The sequence below is a fragment of the Tachyglossus aculeatus genome (assembly GCF_015852505.1).
Source record: "Tachyglossus aculeatus isolate mTacAcu1 chromosome 12 unlocalized genomic scaffold, mTacAcu1.pri SUPER_6_unloc_1, whole genome shotgun sequence".
Taxonomy (NCBI): domain Eukaryota; kingdom Metazoa; phylum Chordata; class Mammalia; order Monotremata; family Tachyglossidae; genus Tachyglossus; species Tachyglossus aculeatus.
This window is the reverse complement of record NW_024044828.1, coordinates 2,326,516-2,342,706: the sequence shown is the minus strand read 5'-3', so window position 1 is coordinate 2,342,706 and position 16,191 is coordinate 2,326,516. Positions and strand designations below refer to the sequence as shown.

The window sequence follows — 16,191 nt, the reverse complement described above, 5'->3', positions numbered from 1 at the left end:
AAATAAAATAAATAGAATAGATATGTACAAGTAAAATAAAAAAATAAAGAGTAATAAATATGTACAAACATATATACATATATACAGGTGCTTTGGGGTATTTGTTATACTTTGTCATAACATATATTTGTCATATTTGTCATAACGGCGGTATTTGTTAGGTGCCTACTATGTGCCAGGCACTGTACTAAATGCCGGGGTAGATACAAGATAATGCCACGGTCAGAGAGCAGACAAGTTGTGGGCAAGGGACAGGTCTGTTTACTACAGTAGTGTGCTCTCCCAAGTGCTTAGTACAGTGCTTTGCACACAGTAAGCGCTCAATAAATACAATTGAATGAACACAGGTCCTCTGACTCTTAGGCCCGGGCTCTTTCCACTTAGCCATGCTGTTTCATCTCCCTCTCCTTTCCTACCTTTCCCTCCATGGAAGCCTCTCTCCGGAAATCCGTTGAAACCTCCTTGATCCTTCTAAGACCCTTGACGTTTTCTTCTCCACCTCTCCAACGGTGCTTCCCCGGAAGACGCGGCCCTGAATTCCCGGGGAAAGGAGCACTCCGATCTATCCCGGCTCCGTGCCGCGGGCTGGGAAGGGCTTCTCGGAAGGACCGGACTGGCGGGGTCTGACCGGCCGTCTTCCCCTCCCTGGGCAGGTGACCGTGCAGGTGCTCGAAGAGAATGACGAGAAGCCCGTCTGTGAGCCAAACTTCTCCTTGCTGACGATCCCGGCGCAAACGGCCGTCGGCACGCCCATCCAGAATTTCAGACTCACCTGCACTGATCGGGATTCCAGTCCCGGGGCTCTCCGCTACACCATCGGTTCAGGTACCGCCCGGCCGGGGTCTTGCGGGAAAGGGAAATCTCCCTGCCCTCATCCTCCTCTGCCCCAGGCCTGGGAGGTCCACCCTTCCTGGTCATCTCCCTGCCTGAGGACGGGAGCTGGTGTGGAGGATGCCGAGATCCATCCCAGCTCTGACTCTGGGGACAGTGGAAGGCGGTCCAAATGGTGCTTGGTTTGGAAAACTGAAAATAACGCTTGGCTGGCCAAAAAGTGGGGAGTAGCGCTATCTTCTCCCTCTCCCTTCTGCATCGCCCTTGCACTTGGATTTCCTCCCTTTATTCCCCCCTCCCTCAGCCCTTATATCCATACCTGTAATTTATTTATTTATATTAATGTCTGACTCCCCCTTTAGACTGCACGGCCCTTGTGGGCAGGGAATGTGTCTATCAACTCTGTGTTTTTTTTTACAAAGGTAGGGACTGTCTCTGTGTGTTGCCGACTTGTACTTCCCAAGCGCTTAGTACAGTGCTCTGCACACAGTAAACGCTCAATAAACACGATTGATTGATTGTTAAGTGCTTACTATGTGCAAAGCACTGTTTTAAACTCTGTTCCATTGTATTCTCACTGCTCAATAAGTACGATTAACTGATTGATCGACCGATCTAGGCTTGTCCCAGCTCCCACCATTCGGTTTCTGAAACATCATGGCCTAGTGGATAGAGCCCGGGGAACGGGAGTCAGTAGGACCTGGGATCTAATCCCAGCTCCACCACTTGTCTGCTGTGTGACCTTGGGCAACTCACTTTACTCCTCTGTGCCTTGTTACCTCATCTGTAGAAAGGGGATTAAGACTGTGAGCCCCGTGTGGGACAGGGACTGTGTCCAGCCCAATTAGCTTATATCTAGCCCAGCGCTTACAACAGTGACTGACACTTAGTAAGCGCTTATTATTATTATTATTATTATTATTATTGCTTTCCTGAGCTAGATGCCCTCAGACCCCATCCGTTCCATTAATCCAACGACTACCGTGCCCATCCTGGTAAACCCGCTGCCCCCGCTGACCCTTGGGCAGAGGGTAGTGCGTCCGTTTGAAGTGAAGTGACTCGTCCAAGTTCCCACAGAGACAAGTGGCAGAGCTGGGATTAGAACCCATGGCCTTCTGACTCTTAGGCCCGTGCTCTATCCATTAGGCCACACTGCTTCCCTAAGGATGGTGGTATTTGGTGGTATCTGACTTGGTCAAGTCACTTCACTTCTCTGGGCCTCAGTCACCTCATCTGTAAAATGGAGATTGAAACTGAGCCCCACGTGGGACAGGGACTGTGTCCAATCTGTTTTGCCTGTATCCACCCAAGTGCTTAGTACAGTGCTTGGCACATAGTAAGAACTTAACAAATACCATTATTATTATTATTATTACTGTGAAGGTGGCTATAAGCTAAGGACCTGGGGTTATTTGACTGTAATCCTTCCAAGGTTTTCTGGCCTTCTTTTTTCTCAAGTCTCTCCACCTGAGTGGCTGGGACCACGCACTTGGCAATCAATCAATCAGTGGTACTTACTGAGCACTTATGTAGCACTGTACTAAGCGCTTGGGAGAGTACAATACAACAGAGTTGGTAGACGTGATCTCGGCCAAAAGGAATTCACAGTCTAGAAGGGGATACAGACAATAATAAAAACTAATAAATTACAGATACGTCCTTAAATGCTGTCCATAGGGGAGGAGGTAGGGGGGAATAAAGGGTACAAATCAGAGTGGGAGGATGATGTGGAAAGGAAAGGGGGAAGAGGAAATGAAGGCTTAGTCGGGGGAGGCCTCTTGGAGGAGATGCGATTTGAATGAGCCTTTGAAGGTGGGGAGAGTGATCGTCTATCTGATACGAAGAGGGCGACTGTAAGCTAGACTGCAAGCTTGTTATGGGCAGGGAACGTGTCTGCTAATTAATAATAATAATGGTATTTGTTAAGCGCTTACTATGTGCAAAGCACTGTTCTAAGCGCTGCGGAGGTAACAGGGCAATCGGATTGTCCCACGGGGGGCTCACGGTTTAAATCTCCATTTTACAGATGAGGTAACTGAGGCACAGAGAAGTGAAGTGACTTGCCCAAAGTCACCCGGCTGACAGTTGGCGGAGCCGGGATTTGAACCCATGACCTCTGAGTCCAAAGCCCATGCTCTTTCCACCGAGCCACGCTACTTCTCTAATTCTGATTAGAGGATTCTAATTCTCTAATTAGAATTCTCTAATTCTAATTCTGTTGCCCTGTACTCTCCCGAGGGCTCAGAGCAGTACTCTGGACATAGTAAATGCTCGGTAGATGTGACGGATTGACTGATCGATTGAGGGAGCGCCAGGCCAGACGCGGGACACGGGCAAGGGGACGGCGGTGAGACGGATGAGATCGAGGACAGTGAGTAGGCGGGCAACGGGGGTGGCTCCGGCAGGCCCCCAGAAGCACCGCTCCTTCACGAGAAATGCGTCTCTCGTTGTTCTCCCTTCTCCCCCCGCCGGGGCTCGGCCAGGCAACGTCAACAATCGCTTCGCTTTCTCCCCCGACGCCGGTTCCAACGTCACGAGCCTACTGCTGGCCTCTCCCTTCGACCCCTGGCTGGAGCCGGGCGGGCCGGGGGAGCCCCGGGCCTATCGGCTGCTGGTCCGCATCACGGACGACAACCTGCTGACCGGCGGGAAGAAGGCGGTGACCCCGGTGGAGACGGGGACGGTGACGCTGAGTATCCGGGTCATCCCGGCCCCTACCCCGAGGTTCACCACCACCTCCACGGTAAAGCCCTGGGACCCCCAAACCGAGACTTGTTCTGGTGTGGGGCGGGGAGAGCCAGAAGGGACAGGAAGTATTGGCTACTGGGAACTGTAACTTCCTGCATTATAACAACAACAGTAATGATAATGATGGAATTTGTCAAGCACTTAATACGTATCAAGCAGAAGGCGGCAATGGTAAACCACTTCCTTATTTTTTACCAAGAAAATTCTACAGATACAACGTCCCTTAAGTTGCTTTGAGTCGTAAACGACGCGAATATGTTAAGCGCTTGTACCAAGCACCGTTCTAAGCGCTGGGGTAGATGCAAGGAGAAGAAGAAGGAGATGCGTCAAGCACCTTTCCAAGCTCTGGGGTAGAGACAAGCTAATCAGGTTGGACACAATCCTTGTCCCACATGGGGCTCACAGTCTTCATCCCCATTTTACAGATGAGGGAACCGAGGTCCAGGGAAGCGAAGTGACTCTCCCAAGGCTACAGAGCAGACAAGTGGCAGAGCCGGGATTGGAGCGCAGGTCCTTCTGACTTCCCCCGTCTCCCCACTCCACACCACTTAAGTATATACCTGTACTTTTAGTTATCATCAATTGTACTTATTGAGCGCTTACTGTGTGCAGAGCACTGTACTAAGCGCTTGGGAAGTACAAGTTGGCAACATATAGACAGTCCCTACCCAACAGTGGGCATTTATTTGCACTGATGTCTGTCTCCCCCCACATCTAGACTGTGGGTAGGGATTAAACTCTTTGTGGTTGTTTTGAACGTTCCCAAGCGCTTAGTACAGAGCTCTGCACACACTAAGTACTTAATAAATTCAACTGAATTGAAATGAATTGAACTAGGCGACGCTGATTCTCAATCTAATGGGCTCTACTCTATCCTAAGCGCTTAGTACAGTGCTCTGCACACGGTAAGCGCTCAATAAATACGATTGAATGAATCCTAGTGTTCTTTGGTCTCCCAGACAGCTTTATCACCCTGAAAATGTTATCTTCCCTTGGTTTGGCTGCTGGTTCTCCCCATCATCATCATCATCATCATCAATCGTATTTATTGAGCGCTTACTGTGTGCAGAGCACTGTACTAAGCGCTTGGGAAGTACAGGTTTGCAACATACAGAGACAGTCCCTACCCAACAGTGGGCTCACAGTCTCTTCCTAACCTCTTGGGCCATTCCTTCTCTGCTCCTTTTGCAAGTTGGTGTTCCCACTTCTCCCCTTCTAACTGTGAATAGGGAAGCAAACGTGACCTAGTTCGTTCCCGGCTCCGCCACTTGTCTGCTGTGTGATCTTGGGCAAGCCACTTCACTTCTCTGGGCCTCAGTGACCTCATCCGTAAAATGGGGATTAAGACTGTGAGCCCCATGTGGGACAACCTGATTACCTTGCATCTACCCCAGTGCTTAGAACGGTGCTTGGTACAAGCGCTTAACATATACCGTAATTATTATCATTATTATTCATTCAATCATATTTATTGAGTGCTTACTGTGTGCAGAGCACTGTACTAGGTGCCTGGGAGGGTACAACAATATACAGACACATTCCCTGTGTATAATGAGCTTACAGTCTAGGGGATGGAGACACACATTAATATAAATAAATATAGTGGAAAGAGTATGAGCCTGGGAATCAGAGGACCTGAGTTCTGCCACTGTCTGCTGTGTGACCCTGGGCAAGATACTTCACTTCTCTGGGCCTCAGTTCCCTCATCTGTAAAATGGGGATTGAGACTGAGAGCCCCATGTGGGACAGGGACTGTGTCCAACAACCTGATTTGCTTGTATCCACCTCAGCGCTTAGTACAATGCCTGGTACATAGTGTATGCTTCTCAAATACCATAATAATAATAATAATTATTACTTAGACTGCGAGCCCCATGTGGGATCTGATTAACTGGTATCTACCTCAGTGCTTAGTATGTGCTTAACACATATAGTTACTTTACAGTTGAGAGGCTGCATGGCTCAGTGGAAAGAGCCCGGGCATTGGAGTCAGAGGTCATGGGTTCAAATCCATGTGTGACTTTGGGCAAGTCACTTAACTTCTCTGTGCCTCAGTTACCTCATCTGTGAAATGGGGATTAAGACTGTGAGCCCCACTTGGAACAACCTGATCACCTTGTAACCTCCCCAGCGCTTAGAACAGTGCTTTACACGTAGTAAGCGCTCAATAAATACCATCATTATTATTATTATGGGTTCAAATCCCAGCTCCGCCAAATGTCAGCTGTGTGACTTTGGGCAAGTCACTTAACTTCTCTGTACCTAAGTGACCTCATCTGTCAAATGGGGATGAAGACTGTGAGCCCCCCATGGGACAACCTGATCACCGTGTAACCTCCCCAGAGCTTAGAACAGTGCTTTGCATAGTAAGTGCTTAATAAATGCCATCATTATTATTATTATTTAGTTACCACTAAAAAAAAATCCCTTAAGGTTCTGCTTTGAGCCTCCTGCTCTTTTTATTTTATATTCCGTTCCTCTGAGAGCTTATCCGCTCACATGGTTTCACCTCTCTGCGGATGTCTCCCAAATCTATCTCACTAGCCCCAACTTCTCACCTCCTCTGCCACCTTGCTTTTACTTCTGGCTCTAAGACATCACCACCTGAATTTCTCCCTTACATCTCTAGCTCAAAGTGTCTAAAACTCAACTCTTCACCTTCTCTCCCTAACCTACCTAGCCCTCCACCTAAATCTGCCAACCCGGGTGGATTCATTCATTCAATCGCATTTATTGAGCACTTACTGTGTGCAGAGCACTGTACTAAGTGCTTGGGAAGTACAAGATGGCGACATGTAGAGACAGTCCCTACCCAACAGCGGGCTCAGGAGGGAGGAGGAGGAAGAGGGAAAGGAAAAGTTCAGGGAGGAAGAAAAAATGAGGGAGAAAGGAAAAGGGAGAGGGAAGAGGAAGAAGGAAGAGGAAAGGAAGAGGGAAAGAAAAAGTTGGGGAGAAAGAGGAGGAGGAGGAAGAAGGGAGGTGGGGATGACACCACCATTCTCCCTGTCTCCAAAATCTGCAACCATGATAGCAAACTGCACTCTTTGCTCACTTTCAACTCCCACAAAGAGGTTATGGCTAAATGCCGCATATTTTCCCCTGTGACATTTCCTAAATCTGCCCCTTCTTCTCCATCTAGAAAGGTTCCTGTCATAACCCACTGACCTCCCTGCCTCCTTCCTCTCCCCTCTCCAGCCCAAATATCACTCTGCCATCCAGGATATCTTTCTAAAATGTTGCACTAGTAATATTACTACTACTACTACTAATGATGATGATGATCGTGGTATTTGTTAAGTACTTACTATGTGCAAAGCACTGTACTAAGTCCCGGGGTAGATTCAAGATAATCTGGTCCCACATGAGACTCACAGAGGGAGAACAGGTATTGAATCCCCATTTTGCAGATGAGGGAACTGAGGCCCAGAGAAGAGAAGTGACTTGCCCAAGGTCACACAGCAGACAAGTGGTGGAGCTGGGGTTAGAACCCAGGTCCTCTGCCTGCTCTGACTCTGCACACATCTCTCCCCTCCTCAGAAATCTTCAATGGCTACCCATTTCTCTTTGCATCAAGCAGGCATTCCTGACCATTGCCTTGCAGCTACTCAGTCAATCAATCAACCAACCAAGGGTGTCTATTAAGCGCTTACTGTGTGCAGAGCACTGTACTAAGTGCTTGGGAGAGTATCTTACAATAGTATGAGTGATCCCTGGCCTCAAGGAGCATATAGTCTTACAGTCAGCTGTCTCCCTCTTACCTATCCACTCTCTTCTCCTACTCCACCCCAGCTTGTGCTCTCCGTGCCTTGGGCGCTCACCCTCCCCCTAGGATTTGTTCAGGTCTCTTCTGCTTTATAAAACAATCTTTTCTTCAAGCCCAGGGTCACCTACCTGATCCGAAGGGAAAACTCGTATTCCTCGTCTGCGTGGTACGTGCCGTTCGTCATCGCCCTGGGTTCCCTGCTGCTCCTCGGACTCCTGGGCCATCTGCTCTTCCACCTGGCCAGATTCGTCCGCGGCCACTGGCCCTGCCTACCCAAGGCAGATAAGGAACCCCCGTGAGTGACTGGGGGTCTTGGGGGGAGTCTGCTGGGGACCCAGGAATCCAACCCTGGGGAAGGCCCTGCTCCTGGGAACACTTGGGGAGCACCTAGGGGAGCCAGAGACTGGCTGCGGTGGGCGCCGGGCCTCGGACCCCTGCCAACCTGAGTGCAGCTGGGGGCACTGAATGCAGCAGCAGTAGCCCAGCCCTCGGAGAGGCTGCCCCCAGGCCGGGGTGAGCGAGCGCTGCCTTCCCATCGGGCCAGGATCCAGCAGTCTTGGGCTGCCAGAGGGAAGAGGGGGCATGGGGGCATCCAGCACCCCCCAACCCCGGGCAGCCCTTGGAGCCTCCAGTGACGGGTCCCAGGGGCAGATTGGCAGCCAGTGTCTGATGCCCATGGGCAGGGCCCAGGGCGGCTAGTGCCGGGCTTGGGCACGGAGCTGGGGTCAGATCGGGGGCACTATGGCACTGCCCCACGCAGCCCGTGGCAACGCTCAGCCCTGCAGTGGCGGCGTTCCTGTTGGGCAGCTCTCCGGTGGCAAAGGGGGCACAGGATTGGTAGGACGTCTGGGGCTCCAGGACTTTCCAACCCCGGGGATTCACTAGCCAGGGCCACCGGAACCCCCAACGCTGCCCACCCTCTCGCCATCCTCTGGGATACCCCACCTGGGATCGGGTCAGCTGGCATGGATTTCCATGGGCAGGGGGAAAGGGAGACAAGGAGGATCTGTTAATCAGAGACCTGGCTTGGCTCTCTGAAAAGCTGGTCTTGGGGGCCAGGCCACAGAAACCATCCGCTGATTACTCTACTTATTTATTTATTTTACTTGTACATATCTATTCTATTTATTTTATTTTGTTAGTACGCTTGGTTTTGTTCTCTGTCTCCCCCTTTTAGACTGTGAGCCCACTGTTGGGTAGGGACTGTCTCTATATGTTGCCAACTTGTACTTCCCAAGCGCTGAGTACAGTGCTCTGCACAAAGTAAGCGCTCAGTAAATACGATTGATTGATTGATTGACTAAGAAGCCACTAACTGCCCCTCCTGCCGGGGGTGATCCACCCGGAACTTCCCTCCTGAGACAGAGCACAGAGCAGGAGATGAACGGAGGAAGCAGAAGCAGGGCCCTTATTCGAGGGGAAATTTTTTTGTTTGTTTCTAAATGGTATTTGTTAAGCGCTTTGTCTTATGCCGTCGAGTCGTCTCCGACCCATAGCGACGCCATGGACACATCTCTCCCAGAACGCCCCACCTCCATTTGTGATCACTCTGGTAGTGTTCCCATAGAGCTTTCTTGGTAAAAATGTGGAAGTGGTTTACCATGGCCTCCTTCCGCGTAGTAAACTTGAGTCTCTGCCCTCGGCTCTCTCCTGTGCCGCTGCTGCCCAGCCCGGGTGAGTTTTGACTTGTAGCAGATGGCCTTCCGCTCACTAGCCATTGATCGAGCTAGGAATGGAATGGACAGGCCTCTGCCTGACTCTCCCTCCCATAATCAAGACTGGTAGAGTACTGGGAACTCTCCAGGTGTGACCCTGAGAGGGGGTTAAGCGCAGTGTCAAACACTGGTCTAAGCGCCGGGACAGCTCCAAATAAAGAGGGTCAGACACAGTCCCTGTCCCACATGTGGCTCACAGCCCAAGTAAGGGGGAGGACAGGTATCGAATCCCCATTTTACAGTTGAGCCCCACCCTCGGAGCCTGAAGTGGCCGCAGATTACGGTATCGTTCACTCACTAACCTCTCGCTTTCATCTCTCTGTCTGTTTCAGGGTGAAGAAGGCCGGTACGTAGAGCGGGGATGAACGCTTGGCAGGCCTGGCCTGGGAGTGTGGCCTACCCAGTGCCCACCGGTCTGGAGTGCAGGAGCTGGGGGCTGGGCGGGTGAGGGGGGACCTGGGGGTCTCCCGGCTCTGTCCCTAGTATCCTGCAGGAGCAGGAGCAAAGACTCTTGTGTCTAGGTCCTAAGCCACCAGGCCTGGCTGAGCCTGGACTTTGGCTCAGAGGGAGACGGATGAGACTGTGGGCAGCCCACACCCAAGGGCGGGGTCCTAGTGGGGACCAGTGGGTCGGACTTTTGGCTCGAAACCAGAATTTGGGGTCTCGGAGCCCCTGCGGCAGGGCAGGAAGCCCAGGATGGGACTGGCCTGGCCCAGCTGGGATGACCCCTCCGTATTAAGCACTTGGAAGAGTACAATATAACAGTCACATAATGAGCTTACAGTCTAGTGGGGAAGACAGACACTTATAGAAATAAATTACAGGTATGGACATAAATGCTGTGGGGCTGGGAGGGGAGGGAAGAATAAAGGGAGCAAGTCAGGGTGATGCAGAAAGGAGTGGGAGATGAGGGAAGGACGGCCTAGTTAGGGAAGGCCTCCTGGAGGAGATGGGCCTTTAATAAGGCACCGAAGAGGGAGAGAGAGCCGCCAACACCCTGCAAAGGGCGGGAGGGGTCGGTAGTCACAAGGCATGATTTTATGGTCTTATCCCCCGTGCCCTCGGGGAGTTGGCGTTGCTGAAAACGTGTCTGTGCTCATCTGTAAGCCTGAGTTAAAAAACCGGGGACCTTGGCCGTGGGAGCTTGGGCCAGGCTGCCCATGAAACGGGACGGGTTTCCCCTTGTCTCCAGGAAAGAAGAAGGCCAAGAAAGAAGTGGTGCTGGTGAGTGGCAGTGGGCTTCCCTCCCCCCCTGGCCCCCATACCCAGTTCTGCCCGCCGCTTACCTGGACCTTCCTGGGGGCGGGAAGAGGGGATTATGCCCCTCTACGGTGGCAGAATCATATTCACTCCAAGCGGGAGCCACTCGATTCCATTCAGGGGGTTTGGAGAGGGTTTGTGGAGCAGGTAGCGAGTTGGTGTGCCCCGTGGCCGCACCACGGTTGGCTGGTTGTTCGGTCATTGATCGACGGACCAAGTCCTCGCTCTCCCTTGCGTTCTCCCAGAGCCAAGGTTAAGTGGGGCTGGGACACCAGTGCCCAGCTGGTTCAGTCTCCTGGCAGGGCCGGGAGCTGGGCCACATCGTCCCACGTGGAATTAGATCCCTGGGTCCTCCCTTCTTCCTGTCCATCCTCCCTGCTCCCTCTCCCTCCTTACACTTCCACCTTCCCTCCTTCATTTTCCCTCCTCCTTGCCCCCTGGAACCTTCCCCTCCGACCTGCTTCTTGCTCCCTCTTCCCTGCTCGATCCTTTCTCCTTCATCCTCACACTTCCATCCTCCGTACTCCCCCCTTCTCTTAATTTTTAATGGTATTTTTTAAGCGCTTACTATGCACCAGGTACTGTTTTAAGCGCTGGGGTAGATACAAGTTTATCGTGCTGGACAAAGTCCCTGTCCCACATGGGGCTCACAGTCTTAATCCCCATTTGACAGATGGGAGTAACTGAGGCCCAGAGAATAATAATAATAATAATTACTATGTGCCAAGCACTGGGGTAGATACATGGTAATCAGGTTGCCCCATGTGGGGCTCACGGTCTTAATCCCCATTTTACAGACGAGGTAACTGAGGCACTGAGAAGTTAAGTGACTCGACCAAAGTCACACAGTTGCTAAGTGGTAGAGCCGGAATTAGAACCCATGACCTCTGACTCCCAAGCCTGTGCCACTAAGCCACGCTGCTTCCCTCCCTCTTATCTAGCATTTGCCACATGCTCATCAGCACCTGACCCTCTGCTGCCAAAGCAAGTTAAACCCGAGGGACCTGTGTTCTCTAGTAACTTCAGATTACAGAAACAGAATGTGGGCGAAGCAAAAACCCCCATCTCCCAGCCCACCCGACCTATTTCCCAATATAGGATGTAGAAATCCCAGTTATCTGCTCAAACACCGTGGGGAAGCAGTGAGGCCGACTGGAGAGAGCATGACCCTGAGAGTCGGAAGGACCTGGGTTCTAATCCCAGCTCCGCCACTTGTCTGCTGGGTGACTTTGGGAAAATCATTCACTTCTCTGGGCCTCTTCTGTAAAATGGGGATCAAAACTGTGAACCCCGCGTGTGACAGGGATTGGGTCCGACCTGGTTAGCTTAGGGAGAAGCAGCAGCGTGGCTCAATGGGAAAGAGCCCGGGCTTTGGAGTCAGAGGTTGTGGGTTCAAATCCCGGCTCCGCCAATTAGCTGACTTTGGGCAAGTCACTTCTCTGGCCCTCAGCTACCTCATCTGTAAAATGGGGATGAAGACCGTGAGCCCCCCCCCCCCGTGGGACAACCTGATCATCTTGTAACCTCTGCAGCGCTTAGAACAGTGCTTTGCACATAGTAAGCGCTTAATAAATGCCATTATTATTATAGGGCTTAGAACAGTGCTTGGAAAATAGTTTTTGACAAATACCATCCTTATCATTATCAGCAAATGGGCGTCCTTGGCCTTCCCTGCAGCTCTCTAGGCATCTGGGGCAGTCTGAGGGGCAGGAAGATGGTCCCGGGGAGTAAGCATCCCTGGAAGCGGCAGCTCCCGGCCTAAGCCTGGGAGCGATGACAGCCCGGGACCTCCCGGGAGCCGTTGACCCTCTGCCCACCTTGCAAGACCCGGGACCCCAGTGCTGCTAGCCAGAGGGGGGTGATGACAAGGACACCGCGAGCCGCAGCATCGATTTTAACACGGCCGGGCCCAACTCCCCAGGGCTGCCTTGGAAAGGGCCGGAATGGGCTTCATCCTAGGGAATGGGAGAGAGGCCCAGGAGGGAAGATCCTGATGAACTCCAGAAAGCCCAGCAGGCAGTTGGCACAGCCTGGCCCTGCCAACAGGGCACTGGCCAGCCTCTCCCCAGGAGCGGCGTGGCCTAGTGGATAGAAAACGGACCTGGGACTCAGGAGGACATGGGTTCTAATCCCGGCCCCGCCACTTGTCTGCTGTGTGACCTTGGGCAAGTCACTTCACTTCTCTGGGCCTCAGGTCCCTCATCTGTAAAATGGGGATTGAGATTGGGAGTCTTAGATGGGACAGGGACTGTGACCAACGCAATCATCGTGCATCTACCGCAGCACTTAATATACTCTCCCAAGCACTTAGTTAAGTGCCGTGCACACAGTAAGCGCTCAATAAATAGATTGAATGAATGAATGAATAGTGCCTGGCACACAGTAAGCGCTCAATAAATAGATTGAATGAATGAATAGTGCCTGGCACACAGTAAGCGCTCAATAAATAGATTGAATGAATGAATGAATAGTGCCTGGTACACAGTAAGCGCTTAACAAATACCATTATTATTATTATTCTCTTCCTCCCTCTCAGCACAGCCCCTGCATGGGAAGCCTGGGAAAAACCTGCTCCCTGCCACTCTCCTTCCTGATGCTCTCCTCTCACAGGCTTCCCTCCTTGAAGTCCTTTTTTATAGTATCTGTTCAGCACTTACTGTGTGCCAAGCACTACTCTAAGCGCTGGGGAAGACACAAGTCAATCAGACGGGACACCGGCCCTGTCTCACATGATGCTCACAGTCTAAGTAAGAGGGAGGACGGGTATTGGGCGTCCACTTTGCACATGAGTCCTAGACTGTGAGCCCGTTGTTGGGCAGGGACCGTCTCTATACGTTGCCAACTTGTACTTCCCAAGTACTTAGTACAGTGCTCTGCACACTAAGTGCTTAATACGATTGAATGAATATGAGGAAACTGAGGCGCAGAGAAATAGAGTCAAGGTCACATAGGCAAGTGGCAGAGCCGGGATTGAACCCAGGTCCTCTGATTCCCGGGCCCGTGCTCTTTCCACTAGGCTACACTGCTTCTCTGATCAGCTCTAAGCCAAGCTGGAGGCTTGGGAATATTGAGGCCGGTGGGGGTTCCCGGGCCCCGGGGACAAGCTGGGAAACACCTCTCAGCTTCCCGATCCACAGCTGGCCACCCGCTCCCAGAGGCCCAGTTGCTGGGCTTCCCCTTCCCCAATCAGTCCCAGGGTCCCGTCCTGGAGCACCCCCCGGCCCGGCCCAGCCCACCGGCTGGCCGTCTCCAGAGAGCTGCACTGGGCAGGACCCAGCCTTGATTTCCCTCTGGACCGAGGTGAGAGGAAGGCGGCCCTGTCCTTGGCTCCGGCCGGACAGCCAGCACGGGTAAAGCGTTCCAGTACCAACGCATCGGGAAGCGCACCTTCTGCTGCTGAGAGTCCCAACTGTACCGGACTTCCCACTGGCCCAAGAGGGGAGCCCAAGGGTCGTGGGGCCACCGGGGCACTGAAAACGACCGGCACAGCTGCAGCCGAAATCACCGTGACTCTAGCTCAGCTCTGGCACTGCCCAGGCCCGGGGGATGGACGGGGCCGGGACGGGCACGGGCGGGCAGCAGGGCATTGCTCTATGATCGGGGCCAATTCGGGGAAGGCCTGGGGGAAATACCAGCCTGCCGCCCCACTGGCCCAGCCCTCTTCCCAGCAGGTAGGGGTGGGCAGCTACCCAGAGAGGGAGGAGAGGGGCTATGTAGGACATCCAGGGTGTGGAGAGAGGCAGTGGGGGCAAGATCACTCCTCCGCCCCGTTACTCAGGGCTAGGCTAGGGGCTAGGCTGGGGACTAATCCAGGAGTTAGGCCAGAATCTACGCCGGCGAATAAGCCAAGAGTTAGGCCAGAGACTGGGCCACGGGCTGGGTGATGGCAGTGCGGGAAGAGGCGGTGGGAGAGGGTGAGTCTCGGCTGGAGACAGTGTGGCAGACAGGGCAAGTTTGAACACATTGGGACCTGCTGCCTCCTCGGGACCTCGTGAGTGATTAAGGCCCTCTCCTCCGGATCCTTGTGTCAGAAACTTCCCCTCTCCCCCACCCACCTCTTGGGTGCTGAGAAAAACATTCCACTTTCCCCACTGCCGTTCTGTGTTCCCCTAGGAAATCACCAAGATCAACACCATCTTTGACGGGGAGGCTGTAGACCCAGGTGATCAAACAGACGCCTCGCTTTGGGGGGCAGCGTGCCAGGCCGGGCGGCTGCGGGTCACTGGGGGGTGGCCGAGAGGGGGGTGGGGTGGGAGGGGGGAGTGTCTCTCGGGATCTCCGCGTCTCTGGGCTACAGACTGGCCACCCTGAGCCTGGGGTCAAAAGGCAGGGGTCAGGATGGGTTCTCGGATGGGCCGTGTGATTTGTGTCTTTCTAGTCACGGGGAAAACCTACGAATTCAACTCCAAGTCCGGTGCCCGGCGCTGGAAAGAGGCGGCGGCCCAGGCGGAACCAGCCCGGACGGAACCGGCCCGGGCCGAAGCGGCTCAGGCGGTGGGGCTAGCGATGCCCGGGGGGACGAGCAGCAACCGGGCCGGAGCTGGGACCCCCAGCTCTGGTCCAGGGCCCACACCCCACGACGGGGGACCCCAGTCAGTGTCGGGCCGGAGAGGCCCCAATCTCCCCAGACCCGTAGATAGGCCAGCGGGCCGGAGGCCGTCTCCCAGCCTGTCCGCCCGGGCTTCCCCCAAAATACATCCCCATACACCCCCAAAATTGTCTGGGAAGTAACGGGGTCCATCTACTCCCTCTCCATCACCCCCAAGCCCAGTTAGACTGCAGAGGGCCTCGCCCTCACGCCACCACGTGGGAGAAGGCCGGTGACCCCTCTGGTCCCCAAACTGGGATAAGCCACGGAAATTCCCGCGGAGGAATCCAACGAGCAACCCCGCTGCGGCCCAGCCCATTCCCACCCACCCCTTCCCTAACCTCATCCCCCCCACCGCCAACCCTCTGTCCAACAAGTGCCCCAGGCCCCGCAGCCAGACGAGGGGACCTGTTCCACGAGAAGGAGTCGGTCGGACATCAGTGCTGCCGTGCCGAGCCTACCCAGAGCCACATCGCAATTCTCCTCCCCTCACTGGTGTCGGCCCGTGGCAGGCCATTTCCTCTGCCGACTCACACCGTGCTTCTGTTTCCCGGAGGAAGCCAAGGCAGGTCAAGGGAGAAAGGAGATTTTTTAATTCAGCTGTTTTCAACCAGATCTCTTGGCCTGACTTCCCGCCAGATCCTTGTTTTCCCTCCCGCTCTCACTATTCATCATGTTGACTGATCTGCCTGTCCAGCCCCTTCGATGGTGAAAGTCCTCGAGGGGTCGTGATTTTGTGTCTTGCTTTGTTTGTAAGCTCCTTGCGGGCAGGGTCCCCTCTCCCAAGAACTCAGTGCGGGACTCAGCACCCAGGAGCTCAATAAATAGTATTGACGATGCTCATGTCGATCATGATTATTTGATTGCCAAATCTGTCCCCGTGAGTCTTCGGTCAGAGGGTAGAACTGTCCAGACAGGGGATTAGCCAGTGCCTATTTTGGCCACCTGGCCTTGATAAAATAATAATTATGGTACTTGCTGAACGCTTACTTTGTGTCAAGCACTGTTCTAAGCGCTGAGGCAGATGCAGGACAATCAGGTTGGACACAGTCCCTGTCTCACACGGGGCTCAGTCTGAGTAGGAAGAACAGGATTGACTCTCCATTTTACAGCTGGAGAAACCGAGGCACAGAGCATTTAAGTAACTTGGCCAAGGTCACACAGCAGACAGGTGGCAGAGCTGGGATTAGAATCCAGGTCCTCTGACCCCCAGGCCCGGGGTCTTTTTGGTAGGCCACGCTGTTTCCCTACACCACCAAATCTTGTTCGTTGCAGGCCTGCGATAA

At 53.3% G+C, this 16,191-nt stretch overlaps 1 protein-coding gene and 1 non-coding gene across 2 annotated transcripts in view; one reads left to right on the top strand and one right to left on the bottom strand.

The window, feature by feature from the left end:
• The window catches only part of CDHR3 (cadherin related family member 3), a 38,352-nt gene extending 23,128 nt beyond the window's left edge, over positions 1-15,224 (top strand). The window contains exons 12-18 of the mRNA XM_038740901.1: positions 654-825; positions 3,315-3,574; positions 7,456-7,637; positions 9,390-9,403; positions 10,250-10,281; positions 14,431-14,479; positions 14,696-15,224. Coding sequence (XP_038596829.1) covers positions 654-825; positions 3,315-3,574; positions 7,456-7,637; positions 9,390-9,403; positions 10,250-10,281; positions 14,431-14,479; positions 14,696-15,048 — 1,062 coding nt within the window. The 3' untranslated portion in view covers positions 15,049-15,224. The remainder of the gene's footprint in view (positions 1-653; positions 826-3,314; positions 3,575-7,455; positions 7,638-9,389; positions 9,404-10,249; positions 10,282-14,430; positions 14,480-14,695) is intronic.
• On the bottom strand, positions 9,027-9,164 carry LOC119921177. The gene has a single exon (XR_005448483.1). It is a non-coding gene; the product is annotated as a small nucleolar RNA SNORA7 (small nucleolar RNA).
• Positions 15,225-16,191: the final 967 nt, after the last annotated feature.